Source organism: Rhipicephalus sanguineus, chromosome 1 (genome assembly GCF_013339695.2).
Source record: "Rhipicephalus sanguineus isolate Rsan-2018 chromosome 1, BIME_Rsan_1.4, whole genome shotgun sequence".
NCBI classification, from domain to species: domain Eukaryota; kingdom Metazoa; phylum Arthropoda; class Arachnida; order Ixodida; family Ixodidae; genus Rhipicephalus; species Rhipicephalus sanguineus.
Window position 1 is genome coordinate 132,722,932 of NC_051176.1, and position 23,617 is coordinate 132,746,548.

At 47.1% G+C, this 23,617-nt stretch overlaps 1 protein-coding gene across 1 annotated transcript in view; it reads left to right on the plus strand.

Annotated features, from left to right (window-relative positions):
- The window catches only part of LOC119398442 (nose resistant to fluoxetine protein 6-like), an 80,465-nt gene that overhangs the window by 16,208 nt on the left and 40,640 nt on the right, over positions 1 to 23,617 (plus strand). Inside the window, exons 2-3 of the mRNA XM_037665352.2 lie at positions 2,422 to 2,614; positions 22,967 to 23,172. Coding sequence (XP_037521280.1) covers positions 2,422 to 2,614; positions 22,967 to 23,172 — 399 coding nt within the window. The remainder of the gene's footprint in view (positions 1 to 2,421; positions 2,615 to 22,966; positions 23,173 to 23,617) is intronic.

The window sequence follows — 23,617 nt, forward strand, 5'->3', positions numbered from 1 at the left end:
CTCCTGGCCGTTTCGTTAATCGGACGTATACCAAAATTGGTATGGAATAACATGACTATATTACGAACATAAATGACAGGTCATAACATGAAAATCATGACATGCATGTCATGAACAGCATGATTTACATTCCACGGCCTTGGGGCTCTTGCGACCACTCCGTTAATTTCATATATACCAAAACTGGTATGACGTGACAAGAGTTCATGGCGAACATAATGACAGGTCCTAACGTGCAAATCATGACACGCATGTCATGTGCGGCATGATTTACATTACATGGTCTCGGGGCACTCGCGGCCCTTTAAATGAATGGATATATACGAACACTGGTATGACGAGACATTTCGACATGACGAACATAACTGACACGTGGTAACATGAAAATCATGACACGCGTGTCATGCACGCCATGAATTACATGCTACGCTCATGACGCACTCGCGGCCGTTTCGCTAGGTTGATATACACCAAAATTGGTATTGCGTGATCTGACTGTATGAAGAACATGAATAACAGGTGGTAACATGAAAACCATGACATGCATGTCATGTATGTCATGATTTACATGCCACGCTCATGGTGCATTCGCAGCCGTTTCGCGGGCTTAATATACACCAAAATTGGTATTGCACGACGAGACTGTATGACGAACGTAAATTAGAGGTGGTAACATGAAAATCATGACATTCGTGTCACGTACGACATGATTTACATGGCGCGCTCATGGTGCGCTCGCGGCCGTTTCGCTAGATTGATATGCACCAAAATTGGTATTGCGCGATGGGACTGTATCAAGAACATCAATAACAGGTGGTAACATGAAAACCGTGACATGCATGTCATGATTTACATGCCACGCTCATGGTGCATTCGCGGACGTTTCACTAGCTTGATATACGCCAAAATTGGCATTGCGCGACGCGCCTGTATGACGAACGTAAATGAGAAGTGGTAACATGAAAATCGTGACAGGCAAGTCATGTGCGACATGATTTACATGCCACGCTCATGATGCGCTCGCGGCCGTTTCGCTCGCTTGATATACACCAAAATTTGTATTGCGCAACGTGACTGCATGACAAACATATATGACAGGTGGTAACTTGAAAATTATGATATGCATATCATTTACGGCATGATTTACATGCCACGCTCATTGTCCGATCGCGGCCGTTTCGCTAGCTTGATATACACCAAAATTGGCATTGCGTGACGCGAATGCATGACGAACGTAAATGACAGGTGGTAACGTGAAAACCATGACATGCATGTCATGTATGGCATGATTTACATGCCACACTCATGGTGGACTCGCGGCCATTTCGCTCGTTTGATATACACCAAAATTGGTATTCTGCGATGTGACTGTATGACGAACGTAAATGACATGTCCTAACATGCGAATTATGTTATGTATGTCATGTACGGTATGATTTGCATGACACTGTTATGGTGTGCTTCCGGCCGTTTAGATAACTGGATATATACCAAAATTGATATTGCATGACAGGAGTGCGTGATGAACATAAATGACCGGTCATGCAGTGTATATACCAGAATATACGTTTCATTGGCATGGTATATACTACATTGTGCATGCACGTGTGCATGACAAACATGCGATATATGGTGAACTAGATGCCATGGCATGAATGATTTCATTTGGCTCGAAAATAAGCAAAGCGATGTATGCAGCTCTTTGCTGGCTGCTTCGCATTACATCGATTCCCACAGTGCGTGGGATCTGCCGGATTTTTTGTTTTATTAATGCAGATCTTTGCCCCCCTTAATTTTGTAGCCAGACGATCAGCTGTATGGAGTTACCTCCACTCTATTACATCCTTGCACTAATGCAGCAATTTAAACCTGTTGAGAAGTTGCTAGCATCTTTGTTGCCAATAGTTCCGATGTCATAGAATAACGTAACCACAGGGTAAGCCACACGGGATGAGAATGCAGGAAAAAAAAAAGGAAAACCACGGATACAGTAAGATGACACAGGGGGCACAACAGATATAGACCACTAGCATCCGTCGCCTCCAAGAATCTCGTGCGTTGAGTCTTTTAGTCCTCACTTGGGTAGTGGTTTTTTTTTTTTTTTTTGGCGGTGCCGCATACAGAGTGAGAAACGTCTGGTCGCTGAATGCATCTACAGATGCAATAGACAAGTGGCTAAACTGGCTTTCGGGACATTTCTGCAGGTCAGAGCGATTTGACGCTGCGCCAAACGGAACGTCCCTTTGCCAACAAGCCCCCTTGTCTCTGTCTCTTCTCTGCAGATGAGAATATTGACCTCTGGGGCATAGTGACACGAAGTACGATTAATTCCTCGGAGCTAGTACTTTGCCTACACACTTCCCTACAACGCGAGTATTCCTTTTCCTGAAGTGATTAGTATCGTTTTGCGCGTGTGTGCAGGACTCCGAGTCAATAACCCGGGAATGGTCTTTGATGGAGGATGCCCTGCGCACGACGGCTGAACAGGTGGTGCAGAACGTGTTCCCGGCGCTGGTGAGAGTCAGCGGTGAGGCCGAGATCTCCGGGGACTGCCAGGCAGCGCTCCTCAAGGTCATTCTTGGAATCAGGCGCCTACGGGACTGGGCCATACGCCGTGAGTGTCATCATATACCATCCAATCGCTACACCGTCGTGAAGACGAATGTTTCAGTGTCATACTATTCTGCGAATCTATCCACAAACTTCTGCTTAGCAGGGGCAAGCAGCAATCTTTAGTAAATGCCGCTTCCCTCTTTTCTGTGAATGACTTTTACGGACGTTAACGTATCAGATGAAAGGTATTTAGCGCGGAGCTGGCGCATGTCGCCTTGAAGGCATGGACTGGAAGCCTAAAGGCCTAAACCATTAGTGTATGAGCATGTCAACGTATTGATACGACGCAAGCACGTTGTGCTACGATGTTTGTTAAGTTTACACCCACAATGCATCTAACCATAAGAGAACTTCGTTTCCCAACGTCAGAGGCCACTAGGAAACTTGGAACGCCGACACACAAAATCGCAAGTACTCCGTTTCGCATCGTTCAGCAGCAGTACGATGCACAGAAAGTTGCCGAATAAAACAAATATGTGCGCTACTTCTATTGTGAGTGCGCAGCTGCTGCCGTCTGGCTATAGCGCACGAAAGAAAGAAGACTGACGCACAGCCACAATTCGCGAAGGGGACTAGAACTGCCGTTCCCATCTGTTACCGCTAATTCCGAGTGCTGCTGTCGAGGTGAACACCCAGTAATTAATTCCACTCAAAGCCGTCAGTTTTTGTCGAGGCTAATCAGCTTATGACTGCGTCCATGCAGCAAGCAAGACTAAAGTCCTCCGAGTTAATCTTCCTGATGAACGTTTCAACCACCACTCACTCGTGAAGGCGAGGGCGTTCCACATAGGTGCACCACCATCAGACTCCGCAAATGTCATGGTGCACCGCGTCCACCCTGTGGGAGCCTCTGACGGGGACTCCTCTAGACCACTTGCTCTCGGCCAAGTAGCGGCTGCGTGCTCCCGAAAGCGTGCCGTTTGTCCTTTGGCAGCTTGAAGGTCGTATACGTGCACCCGCTCTGTGCGTCTTACGTAAGGAGAGAAGGACGCAAATACAGCTAAAAACGTTGAGCCGGACGGCGGCCGCGACCGTTGACCGGGAGCGTGGGGCTCCTGCGAAGGGTTTGCACTGGCAGGACTCCGGGAGGAGGAGTCCGTTCCTGTAGCGTTGGTCAGTCTGGGACTGGCTTACGTGACCGAGCCGGTGTATGCTGCCACGGTTGCCCCCTCGTGGCGCTGGCCGTCGTCCCCATGGCTCACCGAAACGACGTGTCGGCTCATGCGGACGTGCCCTATCAGGTGCATCGTCGCGCCGCCAGGGGGCTGCGCGGAATGTTGCGTGGTGGGCGCGCGCGCGTGCTCCCAAGATTGCGGAAGGCGGGGATCGTGCGCGTAGTACGATGGGTGGAGAAGGAGGCTCCTCGCTACCTGGCTTGTGTCACGAGAGGGCGGCGGTGTGGCGAAAGCAATCGCGTTTACGCTCGCCGTTTATAGTACGTCCACAATCGTACGCCTAGATCCACTCCACTCTCTCACTCCTTTTAATTTAAAACACTCCCGAGGCGCTCTCCCTCTTCTCACTTTTAGTGCTGCGAGCTATTTCGCATTGCTGCGACCTCTGATCAAGACTGTAAAGAGACATGTTCCGAAACTGCTGAATAATAGCAGCCGCAGGCAAGTGGAAAGAAAGCTTGAGAGAGGCAGTCTTCGTGAGACTATAGTGCGCTAAGCGGGCTCGTCAGTTACTACACGTACTCGAGGTCACCTTGGCTTGCTTCAGCCGCACCTTCTTCAGTCCTGCGTACAGAGGTATAGAACATGGCACAGGGAGTGAGCGTATGATGCGGGGTCACTGCACTAAACCGCCGAGGGCGTCCTTCTGAGCTGTTGTCCAATAAGTTAGTTCAATGCAAGCCACGAAAAGAAGAAAAAGAAAGCGCTTGTAATCGTAGATGCAATTCACTGAGGCGCGTTGTCTGGATATACGTCGTAGGTTTGAGCTGGTTGGTGGTGCATTATATTATAAGGAGTGCTAACCAGACAGGGAGAGAACTAAATAAAACAACAGGGCGTACTTCGTCGAGTCAGGGCTTGAATTGGTCACCTTCTTTATTTCCTGCTTCTATCATTCTGCGAAATGCGTTTCTTCAATCTAGCCCCTTATTCATATGCTGGACGCGGATGAGAAAGTAGCAGAAGTCGATTCCTAACTGCCCTCCATTGATTCAGATGTCCAAGTAAAATGGCGTACGTTTCCTAGGGGCGTAACCTTTGAGAAATAGACCACCGTATAGTGCGATCGGTCGAACGCTTGCTCGTTGTCTAAGCGAAGCGCTTTCGCCGTGATGTGTGCTCAGCGAATATAGAAATATGCTTAAGGCGCCCAGAAACACTGATGATCGAAAAACGATTTAGGGGCTGCTGTTCTAGAATTGATTTAATAGCCTATTGTTATTTGAGCAGTTCAGTCACTCGAAATAATGTTCAGGCATCATGATATGTGCATACGTACATTGACTTTCGTTTTTGTTCTATAGCTGTGGCATTTCAGGGTTCGGCACCGCGAGAAAGAACCGCTCATTTCCTTCCTACGTTGTCAGACCTGTGAGGTGGTTGAAGTTCGCATCGCGGCCGTGCTGAAAGCTGAGTAACTGATGGAATAATAGGGGCGAGAAGGTCGAGTTCCCTTTGAATAAGAACCCGTTATCAGAGCAACGATGTCGCACAACGCATGTGAGCAGTGTGGAATGCTCCGTGATGACCGCTTCAAAATTCAGTGATTTTGCGTAGAAAGCTGCTTCAAACCTGAAGCCATGCTGTGTTTGAGGCGGGTGTTGAACATGGGCTCATAAAAAAGATAACATAATTGTTGATTTGGAGCTCGCTCGAGAAACTTTGGGCCACATTTCACCGTATAGGAAAGTCGGCATTTAGGTACCTTAAAAAATAAGCTAAATGAAAGAAAATGAAGGTAAATTGAAGAAATTCTGTGTATTTTTTTCTTGAGTTTCGCAACGAGGTTGCACCGTATTCCCTCACGTCGCTCGACATAATGAATTTCTTGATTCCTGTTCTGGTCCATTTCTTCGCCACAACTTGCTTCTGATCACCAACTGTGCATATACCGGCGATTTGTTTTTCTTTTCCTGGGCAAATCAGGCGAATTAAGAAAATATTTCAGCTATATGCACCAATAGATTCAGTCTTGCTTCAAAGTTGAAGCGAATGATGCGAAACAGCGCTAAGCCCAATATCCTATTTCAGAATTGCTAGAGTTAAAACACCGGCAATACGCATGTAAGCGACAATCATGCCGCTACGAATGACTACCTAAATCAGAAGCGCTTGCTCGTGCTGAAAATGTTTCTTACGCATTCATTCAATATATTAGACGGAGAAGTTCTTGGCGCCTTCAGAACTGTGTTATTTAGCGGGGAAATCGATAAGTTGTAAAGGGACGGGGGAGGACTGGAGAACGTATACTGAAGAGGGGGCCTACCCGGAGAGGGGCGGCAATTCTTCATCCAGCCACTTACTAAAGGATGGCCGACAATATGAGGTACAGTTGCGCACGGTATATTTATATGGTGAAACCTTGGTATGTCCTCGTTGCGAAAGGCATTTAAGCGTTTAATTTAACGATTATACGAGTGCTTGTTGTCATACTTGCGGTAATGGCTCTTTACTGTCTGAATGCCACGTCTGAATGCCACGCGTGTGAGGGCAGGAGGCCTCTAGGGGACGGAACCGTTGATAGTATACAGAAAACAAAGCAGTGGCCGATAAAAGCATCAACAGTAACAAGGAGGCTATGACACAGTACCAGTGATATTAAGATTGATTTATTTATTATTTTTGCAGTAGCTAAAATGTATTCATTGCATGCGTTTCTCGTGCTATTTATTTTGGGATGATAATTGCTTACCGACCACCCTCTTAAAGGGGTCATGAAGCACCCCTTGGGCTGATTGAAAAAACACATCCTGCGGAAAGCTGACACGGCTATGAACTGCTCTGCCAAATATTACAGTCCTGCGCGCCGCGTAATGGCCACAAGCGGAGCGCGAAGTTGCCGTTTCCCCAGGCACCCTCTTTTCAAACAGAGGCCGGTTCTCACTCTCGTCGGTGGGCGGGGCGTCTGTCCGCTGTACGTCGCAAGAGACATAGCATGCTTATTGGCCGATAGCCGACGTAAATCGAGAGCGGCGTTCGGATCAGATGCGCTTCTTGCCGCGGGGTGCCGCCACTTGCCGGCGCCGCACTCCTCAGTACACGGTAGCCGCACTCGCGCAAGCGAATCACAGCGGGAGAGCGATCGCGTTTCATGACGCGCGCTGGCGTAACTTCTTTCCCCCATGCCATCCCTCCCTGTCTAGCTTCCAGTGCGCTCGTCGGCACGAGAAAAGAGAGAAAGCGCTGGGAGCGTGCGCCAAACCCCCGTAACTCCGCTGATTCTTGACGGATTCGAGAAATTTTTGCGGCAATCGATTCGGGAGGCAGTACACTCCGATACTGAGGCCATTAGATCATTACTTGGAAAAGTGGTTCATGACCCCTTTAAGAATTTTAAGTTAGGTTTTTCGTACGCGCCCCCACCAATACACCGCGGTCCGGAAGAAGCAAACATTTATATGCGCATTTATATTGATCCTCTGCCATCTTCTACCTTTTGCCGTATTTGGAATTCTATTGTTCTATACCTACTACGTCCCGGTCACTGCGGTAGTGTTACGGGGGTTGGACGGTAAAGCTCGTCTTCTCAAGGTGAGTCTTATGCATTGTCCTTGCCCCCGATGCGCACTCAGTTCCCAAACAGCCCGAATGTAGCCGCTCCGTAGGTTGCACAAAAAGGCTTCACGCATGGTAGGCCTACATGTTCGCCGAGAGGACGCCGTTGCATCAATTGGTGCTGCGTCGGACTGCCCTCGCGCATCTGAAGCCGCGAGCTCGCAATTGCCATTGTGGTCCCCTGACGGACGTTCTTGGGGCGAGTCCTTGAGGTTTGGACCTGCCTGGGTCCCTGGTATTAAGATGTGAATATTTCTGTTCTGACATTCCGCTCAAGGTTGGAAAACGTGGGCACAAACCGCGAATCAAGCACATGCTTGTTGGGTGTTGTAGAAAAAAGGCCCCTCTCCGTGATGTATACTATACAAATGGCAAATACAGACACCGGCCTTCTGTGGATCCTTTTCTCCCAATACTCCACAAGTGCTTATATAGAATGCTTGTAAAGGTTGTAATATGTAAAAAAAAGAAACAGTGATTAATCATGTAATGAATATTGCATAGATGGTGCACGAGGGTGGGCGGGTTCGATTCCCGATGACTCCCGCATTCCCATGGGACAAAATACGAAAACGCCCGGTACTTATATTTAGGCGCACGTTAGAGAACAGCATTATGTCTAAAGTTTTCCGGAGTCCCCGACTACGACCTTCCTCATAATCATATCACATGGTTTTGGCACATAAAATGTTACACTTATTGTTATCACCAGGAGGGGCCAGTCACACAACCGAAAGCAACGAGTAGTAAACGTATCACTGAATAGAGTTTTGTTCGCAATTACTGGTCATCCGAGGATCCCATCTGGAAGGGGCCCGAATCTTATTTGCTCTTGAAGGAATTTTCATGTCGTAATTAACGCATGGCTGAATTCTGGGTGTCCCATTTAAAAATAATGCCACAGCCAACGAGTGACACAGCTTCGGAAGTCATGGAGCTTCGTATTTAACGTCGCCTAGAGCATCGAAAATTGTTTTGGCGGAGCCTGCACCGACGTATTCCGAACTCTGGTCACTGCTGTCCTCGCTCAGGCGTGCTACGGAGTCATGTACATAGATATTGTGAAGGCACAGTTGCGCAAATTAGAAACCTTCCAGTGGGACGAGCAGAGTGGCGCGGCGCACGAAGATAGACGATGTGCATCGCCACGTTCAATTCGCCTTTTTCGAGGCCTCTTTCTCACTAAGAAGACACAGAGAACAATGCAAAGAGGCCAAGCGCCACCAACTCTGGGAGACGCATCACGTGAGTGATGGCTCTTGCTAGGACCGTAGAGTTTCCTAAAATTAACTAGAGGGGACTCTGGCGCTGCGATCGTTCAGCTACCATGGGAATCATGGGTAGTACACAAATTTGCCTAGTCTTCGTGCTTGCGGCTTCAAACGTACTTGTGGCTTTGTTTATTGCTGTGTTTTGGCGTTCGTTTCGGATAAAAGAATGGATCGTTGTGAACTTCGTGACCAGGTTTGATTTGGTGAGCCTAAAAAAGTTAAAGTGGTGAAGTGGAACTGCTGACTTTTGCTGAACTTCGTTTGGCGACAAAGCGGATGCAGGCGACTCGCAGCCAAACGGAGCCGAAAGAACGAAGTTTAGACAAATATTTGTGTGCTACCCGTCATTCCCATGCTGGCTGAAGCGTCATGCATTGCAGCTCCCATAGACACTAGCGCCAGAGTTCCCTCTAGTAAGTATTGTAGGAAACTCTATGGCTAGGACTACTCCCATTACTGGCCGAGAAGACAGCGTGCTGATCAGCCGTCCTAAGTATTCACCCAGGCGGCGCACCAAGGACTGACACGCGAATGAAGTGAGAGTTTGAAATACTTTTTGCTGCTTGTACGCATAGTTCTCAGTATATATATATATATTGTAACGAAGAGGAAGTACTCTGGCGCAGAGGCAGCATCATCGATCATAGAGTGTGCAGCAGAGGCTCGAGCAAGCGAACTGCTCTCGGTGCATTGCGCGACCAGCGACCAGCTACACACTCAATAAATCGCCTTTATAATATATATATATATATATATATATATATATATATATATATATATATATATATATATAGGCGGGTCAAATCTTAACTGAAAATTTATTTTATTTCAGCCTTATTCTGAAGGAAAAAAATTGCGAGCATGAATGCCACTTTGTAAAAGTATGAGCACAAAAACAGCAAGAACAGACAGAAAGGAATTCACAGGACACTGCCCCCCCCCCCCCCCCCCCCCCCCCACTGTCCAGCGTCTGTCCTGTCAATTCCTTTCTTTTACTGCTGTTTTTCCGCTCATACGTTTACAAATGTTGAATCAACTGACCCAGAAGACCACCATCTTCAAATAAATGTTATTGTTTGGAAGCAGCTCGTATACCTGTTCTTCCGCCTCACCGAAATAGACAGGCAAATGTACTATCACTAAGTTATCCAGTGTTTTGGTTTCGTTATTACGCTGATAGCGCGTTGCAGCTCGTATGAGAAAAAAAAAAACAACGTGGAAGGAAAGGGGCAACTATTCATAGGGTGTTTCCGCATCGCATTCAGGCTCGTCGTTACTTCTCGCACCTCTTGAACTTTCAACGGAGCGTCGCCTTATCGCAGCATCGGTGTACAGTACTGTATACCAGACGCCCACTCCTTTTTTTTTTCTTTTTTTTGCGATGCCCATATCGTGGAATCCTGACTTCCCGTAGACGATCCGCGACGCGTGACTTTTTATACTGAACGCGTTCAGCGCACGCAGCTCTCACGCAGGCGACGAAACCTCATCGCCTCGATGTAACATTTGATTGTTCGAGCGCCCCCAAGGCGGTGTGCAGGGCCGACGAAAGGAGTTGCTCGCAAAAAGCATCCACGCTGGCGCTCTCGCGCGCGGTCGTCGGGCCGGGCCGGGTCGTTTCTTTTCTGCAGATCGTTGTCTTTAGATGCCACCAGCGGTCATTTCTCCCTGGCGGACGTGCGAGTCCTGCCGGACAACCGTGGTACGAGTCCCGCATCTCGAGTTCCGGAGTGGCGCGTGCGGAAGTTGGTAATGCGGCGCGTGGAGGGCCCTTTCTCGTCGTCGCCCATATTCGAGGTCGCGCCGTCCCGACGCGCCTACGGGCGCCAGCTGCGAGCAGAGGGCTGGCTGTGTTCCACTGACACCGCGTACCGGCTCCTTCCTGTTCCGCGAGCCACCAAGAGCGATACGATGACGCCGCTGCCGCTGACCTTCCGTCCTTGTTACAGTGGGCAGCAGGGGTTTATTCCATGCATACCCCATTCTCTAATCCTCAGTGATGCTCAATAAAGAAAAAAAAAAAAGAAAAACAACACCGCGTTCCCGCAGGAGCTAAAGGAGTCCGCGCTTTCGCAGAGTAGGGCGGATCGTATAGTCTGAAATTTTTAAGTGCTAAGAGATGTTCAGTGTCAATTAGAATGAAGGGTTATTTTTTTTTAAATGAATTCCAGCGCCAGTCTATGCCGTTTGTGTGTCTTCTCTTGTCTTCGTACCATTGCGCTGCACATACTCAGTATATTTCAAGACATGTACCAACTCGCCCATCAGCGGATCCTTCCAGTTTCAGATTAGACCGTGTTGCATAACCTCCCAATGTTCACCTTCAACTGTGGCTCTGTGATGCAGGTTCTTTTTCTCTTCACAACAGCTCTCCGACGCTCAAGTCTTAGAGAGCTGTTGTGAAGAGCAAAAGAACCTGCATTATTGAGGACAAAGCCGTTGGTTTCAACACACACAAAGACATTTAATAAACCATTAGCGCGAAAAACAATCTAAAGCCAAACATTCAACAAAAGGTTCACTGCACACGGAAAAATATTCTTAACAACCAACAAAAGGCGAGTTCAAAGACCTAAACTAGAGAGTCTAGTTCTGACGCGGCTGAGCAGCGGAGCGGTGAAGAATACGAGTTCATTCTCACCAAATGGCTTCGGGCGGGGTGACTCACACGCGACGGGAACGCGCTGGCTCCGGCATGGAGAGTTGACGCGGGCTAACTGGCTGCTGGCCGGTACGATGAGACGCCAGGGGCAACCTGGCCCGGCAATGGATGCGCAGCTCGGGCCCGTAGCCCAACTGCTGCTGCTAGGTTGCCTGCCGGCACCGGAGTCCGCAGGCCTTGGGCAGGAGTTCGCGTACCATGGCTGTGGTGCCTCGCTCGGGAACGCGACGGCAGGAGGCTCCGGCCGGTTGAAGTCCTGGAGGCTCGGGTCCGAAACCCGACGGCCTGTCTTCAGCGCCCGGTCCGGTTCCAACCTTCCGCTTGTCTGGTTCCCTTCGAACTCCCCCGGAACCCTCTGAGGCCAGGCTTTTTCTGCCCTCGGGCACACTTGTCCACTCCTCATTGGAGATTGCTGGATCTCGGTGTTGGCAAGTGATTGGCCCCTGAAATGATCCGTGTTGTTTTCTCATTGGGCCACTTGCACGTCAAACGTTTGCGCCACGTGCTCTCGTGCTGGAAGTTGTTTCGACGTCGTCGTCTTCGTTGGTCACCGTTTGCGCGCGGTAGTCTTCTTTTCATTTTGCGCATTTTTCAAAGGCGCACAATTCGAACGCGCACTTCACTCATCACAGGCTCACACCCACTCCTGTTTCTTCTTCTTCTTCTATTATTATTATTATTATTATTATTATTATTATTATTATTATTATTATTATTATTATTATTATTATTATTATTATTATTATTATTATCGCTCTGAATTGAAAATTTCTTTCTGGTAATAGAAAAAGGACGGTTCTCATATTTTCCGGTTCCTGCGCGCTATTACATTAGCTAACGGATGTCTCCGGTATACATCATGTAACATACGTGACGTTGCATGGTTAAGCTATAGATATGTGGCCACACTGCACAGGCCAAAGGACGATACGACTCTATCATTTATGACACCAATGTCGTTAACGCCAGCCGCTTGGGCTGCGAAGACAATGAAACCGTTGAGACAACCTTCCAAACGTCATGAAGCGCTTGTTAGAGTATTAAGCGTTGCTCAAAATCTACACGCTTGGAAATCATCGTGCTGCCGCGTTCGAGCACGTCCATTGTCTCGGGAATTGTATTACTCGTTTTCGAAACGCCAACAGCAAGCTAAATTGCGTCCCTCCCATTTTTGCTTGCACCGTTCGCTTGGTTGCGTGTTTTGCTCTGGGAAGCTTCAGCGCAGTTTCCGAAGAGCAGAAAGGCGACGACCACTGAAAGCTAACTCTCGCAAATCGTGCAAGGAAATAGCGTCGAAAAGTCTCACAGAGGAACCCGGAAGTGCCTCTTCTCTTCCGCAAAGAATTCCCGGCCATTTGTAGGCTGTAGCGCTCCATTGAACGCGGGACCATGAATTGTGTGGTTCTTTTGAAAGTGCAGAGCAAGAAGTATCCATCAAATTGCAATAACATTGCGCTTTTTAATCGAACAAACAAGCAAACGAACAAAACAAACCAACAAACAAAGCGCGATAGATCAGTAATGTGGAATTTTGAGCAACGTTTTTTTCTTCTTCCGCGATCGCTGCCAACGAGAGCAGGTACAAACAATCGGCAGGGAACGCTAAAGAACGTGAGTTAGGTCGTTCGCGAAGAGAACGTGAGTTAGCAGTTCGTAATATGCAGCTGCCAACTTGATTTGATTTCCATCTAGTTGCTCCTATTATTTGCTTTTTTTTTGTTCGTTCACCAAGTTGTCCTTTCACGACCACCTTGTGCATCACGGCGTGACACAATCACTAGAGGCATCCTGAAACACTTTTCCAAGTAATCATCGAATGACCTCAGTGTCGGCGTTTATTGCCTTTGGAATCGATCGCTGCAATATTTTTTCCAATCCTTCAAATAAAAATCACAGTTTCAATGGCCATGGCAAAGCAATGTATGCGAACTCTTTTGGACCAGATCTCGCGTTACTCTACAAAACGCTGGTGTAAGAGAATACGGCCGCTCCAGGTAGAGAAGCGGTTCTCGTGCAGTCTCTTCGCGTTGAGAGCACAGCGCGTAGAAGGGTATACGAGCCGTTTGCTGATGCTTGCCGAGATAACGCGCGCGCCAGAGATCGCAGTATTGGTTTGCCTATGTTCTTAAATACATGAGACCGTGACAACTGAGTAAAGGGAATTACGTGGTGTGCATGTGGTTTTACGCGGTAGCACACTCTTTCAGATCATTCGTTTGCTTATCGCACTTACATAATCTATATGATTAACAGCACACAAGCTGGAAATCGTGCGCAGCCACTCGTTACCGGGCGCTGTGTCAAGACGCTTTCTCATCGGTTATGTATGTATTGTCAAGGGATCGTGACGTCCACGAAGAGAGCAGTCGGCGCGTTCAAGATGAAACTGTTTATTTGGCCGAACTTGTGGCCGGGAAATGAAAACTCAAACTACAGCAATACACGCTGTACACTGATAGCGGCGAACTGGGCATCGGCTGATCTGCTCATGGCTGGGACGCGCCGTCTTTTATACATCACGCACCGAACTATCCAGTCTTTTCACTGGTGGTAGCGCAAGCTCTGGAATAATATAGACTTTTGGCGTCCTGCGCGCAATCTTAACAAAGTGATCTACTACAATCGCGAAGCTCCTCGAACACTGCGGCGCGGTCAGCGTCGAGTGTTGCTAACCGTCCTTGCTGGTCAAACCCGAATACGTCAAAATAAAACAAGAAGCGGGCGTGGCAGTATAGTCGTGCGCGTAGTGTCAGCTGCGGTCGCGCGATTGTGGCAGGGATGATTGCATAAAATCACAGTATCACCGCAAGGGCGAGGCAATGAATGCGATAGCAACAAATTGTAATGGTATGCGAAGTAGGGCTGGAAGGTAACTTTTGGATCTGGTCTCGAATAACTCTACAAAACGCGGGTGTAATAGAATACCGCCGCTCCAGAGAGAGAAGCGGTTTTCGCACAGTCTCTTCGCGTTGAGAGCTCAGCGCGTAGAAGAGTATACGATCCGTCTGCTGATGCCTGCCGAGATAGCGCGCGCGCCAGCGATAGCAACCGCGCCCTCATAATCAAAGTTCACAGCGAACGACAAATTCCGCCCCCCTCCCCCTCGCGTCCATTCATGCTCCTTCAAGACGGGCGGGGCGTTTCCTCCTTGGTTGAGCAGCAATCGACCGCAGGCCTCGCATGCGGATGACGTTATTGCACGCGCCCTCCATGCGGCGGACATGGGCCGGCTCGTTTCATCCCTGCTTCAGCCGCGTTCGTCGCCCCCGCTCGCGCGCTTTCACCCGCGGGTAGAACATACGATGCGCGGGAGCATGTTATCGATTGGGAATTTATACAGAACATGACGGCGACGGCAAACACCCGCCGAGAGTGTCCATATAATTGCTATCGCCATAGAACGAGCGGAGTTGCAGGGATATGTCGCACGCTTTAAGCGCTTTCTCTCTGCTTTGGTCCCCACGAGCGCGCTAAAAGCTACACAAGGCGGGTGAGGGGGGGGGGGGGGAAGAAGTACGTCAGCGCGCTTTATGAAATGTGAGCGCTCTCTCCCCGTGTGATTTAGATGTTCGGCAGTGTTGCTACTGTGCAGTTTTTGCACACTATAGAGCGCGGCACCGGCACGTGTCGGCACCACGTGGCAAGAAGCGCATCTGATCTCAAATTTTCTCTTGGTTTATGTCAGCTATCGGCCTATAGCAGCAATCCGCTGTATGACGCCATAAAGCAGCGGTCGGCAGCTCCGAAGAGAGAGAGCGGACGGGCCTCTATACGAAGACAGGGCGCTTGAAAAAGTGGCAACCCTTACAAAAAAACTTATAGCCAATCTACAGAAATTCTACAGATCACGAGTCACCCCTGATTCGGAATGCGGAAAGAAAAGTGACAGACTTTCTGTCACCCCTTGTCACCTCCCAGTAGGCAATTGGAACACCCTTCCTGCAGAAAGTCTGCAGAGCATTTGTAGCCGCCAGGATGCAGCATGCCGGCAGAATGTCTGCAGATCGCCTGCAGAATTTCAGCAGCATTTATGCAGAAAATATGCGGAGCTTTGTCGCGGATGAAAAAAATAGTAAGAGCTACCCTTTGCGTTAGAACCACAAGTCAGGTAACATGCAGCATCCAGGGGTAGAATACCGTACATACACCCACCAACACACGACCACAGCGTACACGCAACAACAGCAAAGTAAATACCGCACACTCGCGCTTCACAACCTAACACCGACCACCCGGTATATATAGCCGTGGTATCTTCACCTGCCATTCAGTACCGGTGGGAAAATTCCTACGCTTCAAAATTTTAAATTTACACGTTCACAGAATGCATGTAAATTTATGCTGGATGTTGGGTAGCCATAAAACACACAGATCTGTTAATCTACACCCGCCAAATGCGCAACGCTATTTTAATTAGCGAATTCCAATTGCCAGCTGGCAGGCTGTCGCATGGTGCTCCAGAAAAGCTGCAGCCTTTCTGCAGAAGTTCTACAGACCATGAACAACCCAGGTGCAGAGCACGTGAAGACAAGTGACAGACTTTCTGTCACCCCCTATCAGTGTGTGACTGAAAGGTGAAATCCATTTAATCATTATTATCAAATGTGTCATGGTCCAGAATATATAGATACATACATATATATTATATACATCCACACGCACACACTCTGGGCGCACATTATCAGAAAAGTCTGCTCGGGGTCTGCAGAAAGGTCAAGTCTACAGGGAGGTGACTGGGGTGACTGGGTGGTGACTCATAGGTGACAGACAGGTGAAACCAATTTTTGTAAGGGAACTTCGCGCTTCGCTTGTAAACTCTCCTTGCCGCGCACGGCTGCATATTTGGCTGAGCTGTTCACATCAGCGTCTGCTTTCCGCTGTATGCGTTTTTTCACCATCACGAAGGATGGCACAGGACTCATTTAAAGGAGGCTGTACTAGCATTTTATTTTACATTCAGTAGACAAAGTGCTGACCTACTGAACCACGATTAGAACACGCTTCTTTTTCTCGCCTTCTAGCCATTGTTTGCATTACATCGTTACACAAGCAATGCTTCGAGTCGTTCTTGTGCATCGTAGCGCGAACCGGGAGGGACTGCTGCGTTTAGCGCTCGCTGTTTATTGAGTTGAAATACTCCTGTGATGGATGAGCCACTTCCAACCGGAGTGATGAGAAACCGTCGAAAAGGAATAGTCACTAGAGCCAACGTTTCGATAGGGGTAACCTGTCGTTGCTGCCCTGACGGCAGTTGCTGCCCTTAAAAAGAGCAATTCCCCTCGTCGAAACATTGGCTCCAGCGACGTTGCCTGTTCGACGATTTTTCATCACTTTAAGACTCCGTCTTTCCCTGAACTTCGGTCTTGTTTTGATTCCCACCGTATGGTTGTCGACGCGAATATCGCTGTTCTGCGTATAGAGATCGCAGAAAAACAATACTACGATGCGTGGGGGGGTGTCATCGATTTGAACTTTATACGGAACATGATGGCGACGGCAAAAACCCGTCGAGAGTGTCGATATAATCGCTATCGCAACAAAAAAAAAAAATAGAAGTATGTGCTTCACGTAATCTCTGAGCGCGGTTCACGATAAGTTCTGCAGTTTTCGTCGATGTTATCTATCCTTGATACGACTGTACACTTTGTTCTTCAAGGTATGGTGAAGTCACTGTACTTGAAGCGCGTTGTTTGGTTGAGATTGATCGCTGCATGCGCCCGGTTCACTTTCTCCAGCGCGTTGGATCGATCTTTTTCAAAATTATCCTGTTGTCATCCATCACCCGTCAGAGTTGGACAGTGCGTGACGACCGCGCACGTAATCGACGCCTCAACTTGTAGATATCGGATATAGGTATAACACCAGGTTAAAGGAGGGGCGGATTGGACTGTAGTTGGTAGGTCATAAGTGGTGGTGAGAGTTGCAGCGCTGAGCGAAGGACGACGAATGCATTGGGCAAAGACGTCCTCGTCTGTCACTTTGCCCGTCATCCGTAGCTTAGCGCTCTAGCTCTCGCCGCAAATTGCAACGCTGGGGCTCTAGTAATCTGTATCTGTTCTCACAGCCATAGGGGCTACACGGGAACCATAGGCCGTGCTGCAGTTTTATATAGGGCCCCGGCGGGCTTACATAATTACGGAGCCTTGCGATCGCATTTCTAGCCCGCACACGCAAGGCTAGTCATTAGGGACAAAGCGCTGAGCGCTGAGAATTTTGTTCTGCCATTATATATCTATTCATTGTCGAGGGCCTGGATGCGAAAGCGCTGGCTTGCTTGCATATTACATCGCGCACCGTTCGTTCTGGAGTGGGGAGAAAAAAAAATAATGCGTACGGCCACGTGTCTTTATAGCAAGGTTGCGTGTGTGTCTGTGGCTTCGAAAAACGCGCAGCAGTGCTCTAGTTGCAGCTGTGGGAAACGCCGGAGTCGGTCGGAATGAGATTCACGGAACCCTCCTCCTCTTCTACCGCCCCCTTTGACCAGGAAGTTGCTTCCTTCCAAACCAGTTGGATTATAGTACAGTTGTGAGGCACGTTGCTGGCGGCTTGCGGAAGAAATAAAACAATGGAGAAATCACTTTGTAACCCAATCATCGTCGAACCCGCGGACGACGGCAATCTGTGCCCCGCCGCGTGGTTTTTATACGATTATCAATTGGTAACGCAGTATAACGCGCGGATGGCCATCTATGCAAAAGCGGCATCAAACTAGCCAGCCCGTTTTCGCAGTACGTGCTTCCGGAACTGTGGATTATATGCGAGAGCGTTCCGTAAGAAAAAGGGGCACTGAACTCCGTAACCTCGATGGATGGTTGCACTGTGCGGTGCCAAGTGTAGCGTTGTTGGTTGCGGAAGTATATATACATAGCTACCCACGTCCTCGGGCGCGCAAGACTGCTCGCAGTTATATGCTGAACGACGGTAATTTTAAAGGGGTCAAGATACACCACACTGAGAGAGAGATAGAGAGGGAGAAAGTTGCGAATTTGCGATAACTGCAACATAGCAGATGGGTTTGTCTAATAATAGCCACAGCCGGCCCCGCAAACGAAAGGTTAACAGATCATAGATCACACTTTCTTCTTTGCTCACAACGCTTCTTGCCTCGGAGTGTGGTCACACGAGCGCTGCGGGCCGCGAAATGCATGACCTAATGTGGTTTGTTGCCTGGCTAACTCAATGCATGTGATCTCTAGAAAGATGACAATATATACCATTCGAAGCTTTTCCAACAGAGAGAGCGTAGAAGAAGAAGAAAACGAAACAAAAAGTGGCATTCCCTGTCATTGAGCACATGAAACATGTCGATTCTATCGCCAGAATTGTTCTTGGCCGCTTCAAATTACAATGCCAAATGTTTCGTTGGTCCTAAGCTTAAGTCGATCGCTTTGCACACGACATCTTTGCCATAGAGCTATGCGTTTTGGCATGGTGCGTGTTCAGTACGCAGAACGGAGTTAGAACAAGGTGATCGAACATGCCTGCCCGGTAGATATTTTTTTTTTGCCTGGGTTTTTTATATGTTATGTGGGCACATTCAAAGTGCACGGAACCGAAAATTTTATTTCCGAGAAACGCTCCCAGCGCGCCAAAAAAATATTTGAATGTGGCGGCGCGGGCCTCCTGTTTTTGCTCGCTGTAATATTTTCGGATTTCACGGCCGAATTTAACGCGAACTATAAATGATGTGTGGAAAATTTGTTTTGCTGGTTTTAATACGCATTACTGAATTACATCCATGCTTTTTTTATGCCGTCCTCAAAAAGAAGAAAATGTGAAAAAATGGCAAACACGGCCGAAATCAAAAAAGGGTCCTAAGTTTGAGGCGCCTTGGCGCCTTTACTATTTCAAAGAGAAACTTGAAAACAACGTCAACTATAGAAAAGGGCCTTTGCAACATTTATAAGGAAGGTTATTTTCCTACGGACAGTGCAAAAAAAGAAACAAATAGTTAAAGAAGCGAGTTTTTTCAAAAAATTACATTTTCAAAAAATAAAATAAAAAAAACTCCGGTCTCAATTTTTACGATAATTTTTTATCGAAGAGCGCTTATGTCATTGAACACACGGTTTTAATATCATATGTCCTCATTTGCTTTGTTTACGAGACAGAACTGGCCAAAATGATCCTTGCTGTCTGTGCACACTTTAGTGCGACTGATGGTTGTTATCAGCTTGCATTGTGCGTAAATCTCAGTTTTAATTATTCTGCTGCAGCAAAACCTTGCTCTAGTGGCTTTTCGTCAAGAAGAATGTGTTCTCAGATTTTATTTGTGTCTAGCGTGTGCAAAAGTGGGCTGCTGCCGCCCTCGAAATAGCTAACGTGTAAACAGTTTGCAGCCTACAATCTCGCCTACAATCGTCAGAGGAAAGATGGGTGCGCCTGTTAAAGATATCAATTGCTTCTTCTTCCTGAAGAAATGCCTGGTCTACCTCATCGCGGTTAGATGTAGACAGGTTTTCCTTGAGGAGCGTAAAGCAATGCAAGCAGACTTCGTAGGTGTCGCGAAGATCCTCAGCCTATGACAGTAGCTTCTGGAGGTAGGCAACGACAAAAAGAGCAAAGAAAATTTGCGCAACGAAAATGTTTTCCTCAGCAATCTTTTTGTGAACGCGTAAATAATCGGCACAGAATAATAGGACGTAGCCATGGGCCGCGGGCATCGCGTGTAGTGAACAGCTACCCCTAGAGCAAGTCGAAACGTTTATACTGAACGACGCCGCACAAATTATCTCACATCTGCGCAGCTGTCATGAATGCGTTTCCAGAACTGCTCACGGCTAAACATTTTATGACTAAGGGTGTCTAAGCGCTTTGGGCTGTAATAATTAATTTGTAGGCCACACTCATTGTGAAAACTAAGGGTAATGTCTGTCTGGCGCCACCAATGACCTCTGCTGTCCTCGACTTGGGAAAGCAGTTTAGTAAAGTGGCAACAAAACATCATCAATTGAGCAGCTTCAGCCACTCATGGCTTAAACATGCTGCACCGCACGTTTTATGGCTCTTGAAACGCTGAAGTAAAGGTCGAGATGATACAGGAAGACGTTATCTGCGACGCCGAAAACATGTGATAGCGGGAAGTCAAATAAACGGCTCGGAAATGATTGAGCTAACTTTTTACAAATGTTGTTTAGGCACAGTGTGCGTCGAATGCGGAAGATGGTTAGAGCGTACAATGCACGTAATGGAAGGGAAGCAAGCAGGCAGTGAGAAAAGAACTGCATAACAGCGCGCCTGCTGATTGTGGCGTTTAGTTACAGATTAAATTGGCCTTCGCTGCATATAGATGCTTTATTCTGTGTACAAGGAGCGTTTTGACAAAGTGACTTAAACCATATGTTCGCGGTGTCTCGCGTGCCTCTGATTAGCGAGTACTGGCGGGGTAAGTTAAGGTTATAAGCTGCAAACTGCGTACGCGTTAGGCCTTTAGAGAGCGGCAGCAGCCCACCCCCGCACACGCTAGACACAATTAAAGTTTGAGAATACATTTTTCTTGACGACAAGACACCAGAGCAAAGATTTACTACAGGAAAATAATTTAAACTAGATTTACGTGCAATGCAAGCTGATGACAACTATCAATCGCACTGAAGTGAGCACACACAGCAAGGGTAATTCTGGCCCGTTAAATCTCGGGAACAAAGCAAACGAGGACGTACATACATATTAACATGGTGTTTTCACTGACATAAGTGCTCTTCGATTAAAAAAAATTCAAAATTGAGGCCCAAAGTTTTTTTCTTTTTGAAATGTACTTTTTTGAAAAAAACTCGCTTCTTTAACTATTTTCTTCTTATTTTGCGCTGCCTGTAGGAAAACGATCTTCTGCATAAATGTTGCAAAGGCTCTTTGCCATACTTGAGACTGTTTTGAAGTGTCTGTTTGAAATAGGAAAGGCGCCAAGGGGCGCATCAAACTTAGCAAACTTTGTTGATTTGGACCGGATTTGCCTTTTTTTTTCACAGTTTTTTTTTCCTTTTGTGGACGGCATAAAAAAGCATGGACACAGTAATGCGTATTAAAACCAACAAAAAAAATTCTCGACACATCATTTACGGTTCGCGTTAAATTCGGCCGTGAAATCCGAAAACATTGTAGTGAACAAAAACAGGAGGTCCGCGCCGCCACGTTCAAATATTTTTTTGGCACGCTGGGGGCGTTTCTTGGAAATAAAATTTTTGGTTCCGTGCACTTTGAATGTGCCCGCATAACATATAAAAAAACCCAGGCAAAACAAAAATATCGACCGGACAGGCATGTTCGATCTCTCGTGGAATCACCCTTTAGAGGGCGGCAGCAGCCCACTTTCGCACACGCTAGAATCAAATAAAATCTGAGAACACATTTTCCTTGACTAAAAGCCACCAGAGCAAGGTTTTGCTGCGGCAGAGTAATTAAAACTGAGATTTACGCACAATGCAAGCTAATAACAACCATCAGTCGCACTGAAGTGAGCACACACAGCAAGGGTCATTTTGGCCAGTTATATCTCGTAAATAAAGCAAATGAGGACGTATAATATTAACACCACGCGTTCACTGACATAAGCGCTCTTCGATAAAAAATTGTCGTCAAAACTGAGACCGGTGTTTTTTTATTTTATTTTTTGAAAATGTACTTTTTCGAAAAAACTCGCTTTTTTAACTATTTTTTTCTTTTTTTGCGCTACCTGTAGGAAAATGATCTTCCGTATAAATGTTGCAAACGCTTTTTTCTATATTTGATATTGTTTTCGAGTTTCTATTTGTAATAGCAAAGGCGCCAAGGCGCCTCAAACTTAGGACCCTTTTTTGATTTCGGCCGTGTTTGCCATTTTTTCACATTTTCTTCTGTTTGAGGACGGCATAAAAAAGCATGGATGCAATTCACAGTAATGCGTGTTATAACCAGCAAAAATATTTTCGACACATCATTTATAATAATAATAATATCTGGGGTTTAACGTCCCAAAACCACGATATGATTATGAGAGACGCCGTAGTGGAGTGCTCCGGAAATTTTGACTACCTGGGGTTCTTTAACGTGCACCTAAATCTAAGTACACGGGCCTCAGACATTTTCGCCTCCATCGAAAATGCAGCCGCCACGGCCGGGATTCGATCCCGCGACCTTCGGGTCAGCAGTCGAGCGCCATAACCACTAGACCACCGTGGCGGGGGGGACACATCATTTATAGTTCGCGCTAAATTCGGCCGTGAAATCCGAAAACATTGCAGCGAGCAAAAACAGGAGGCCCGTGCCGCCACTTTTGAATATATTTTTGGCGCGCTGGGAGCGTTTTTTGGAAATAAAATTTTCAGTTCCTTGCACTTTGAATGTGCCCGCATAACATATAAATAAAAAACCCAGGCAAAACAAAAATTGCGACCGGACAGGCATGTTCGATCTCTCGTGGAATCACCCAACAAACAATGACATGGTTGTGAAACTGACAGTGCTTTTCAAAGGTAGCGATATATATATATATATATATATATATATATATATATATATATATATATATATATATATATATATATATATATATATATATATATATATATAATGCTAAGATGAAAGGGTTATCTGCTGCCGAATGCCTGCATAAATTTCTCCTGTTTTACGCGGTATATATAGGATCATGATTCGCGCTTAGTCACTTACTGAATGTGAAGCATGTCACACACGCGCATGCGTACCGCTTGCAGTGGCCGACTCGAGCGGCAAGATGCCAATGGGTGTCATGACGGGCTCGCTGGCAACCCTGGGCTCGTTCGACCAGTGCCTTTCGGTGCGCCACGAGGAAGAAGACGGTGACACAATTGTGGGCAAATACTGTACGCTCAACATTCAATTTCCGGGACTGCCCAGGCCATTCAAGAACTCCTCGGAACTCATCAAGGACCCCGATTCGGTGAGCGTGCTTCTGTTTGCACTGCACGTAACAAGCGCTAACTTCACACTAAGGAGAGATGAAATGCGATAAACAGTTATTTTGACGTCATACTATTCATAACTGCGTAACTGGAAGGTAACAAAAAGAAAATGGCTGGCATGCACTATTCTCAGTCACGGTTTAATATTTTGGTCTCATGTCTTCTCCTTCACAGCAACGCCAAGTTTTAAAATATATTTTCATGTTATTCGAAGACGTTAACTTAATTGATAAATTGTAAACGTGTCTACATCGGAACCGTTATGTTTAATATCTCACCTAAATATACCACACCCATTTCCTTCTTTTTTCCTTTATCTGTCCTTTGTTACCGTCCTCTTCATACGGCCTTTCTGTCCTCAGTCCCCCTCCCTATACAGAGTAGCATGTAGGTGCCTATATACAGGGTGTCCCAGCTATCATG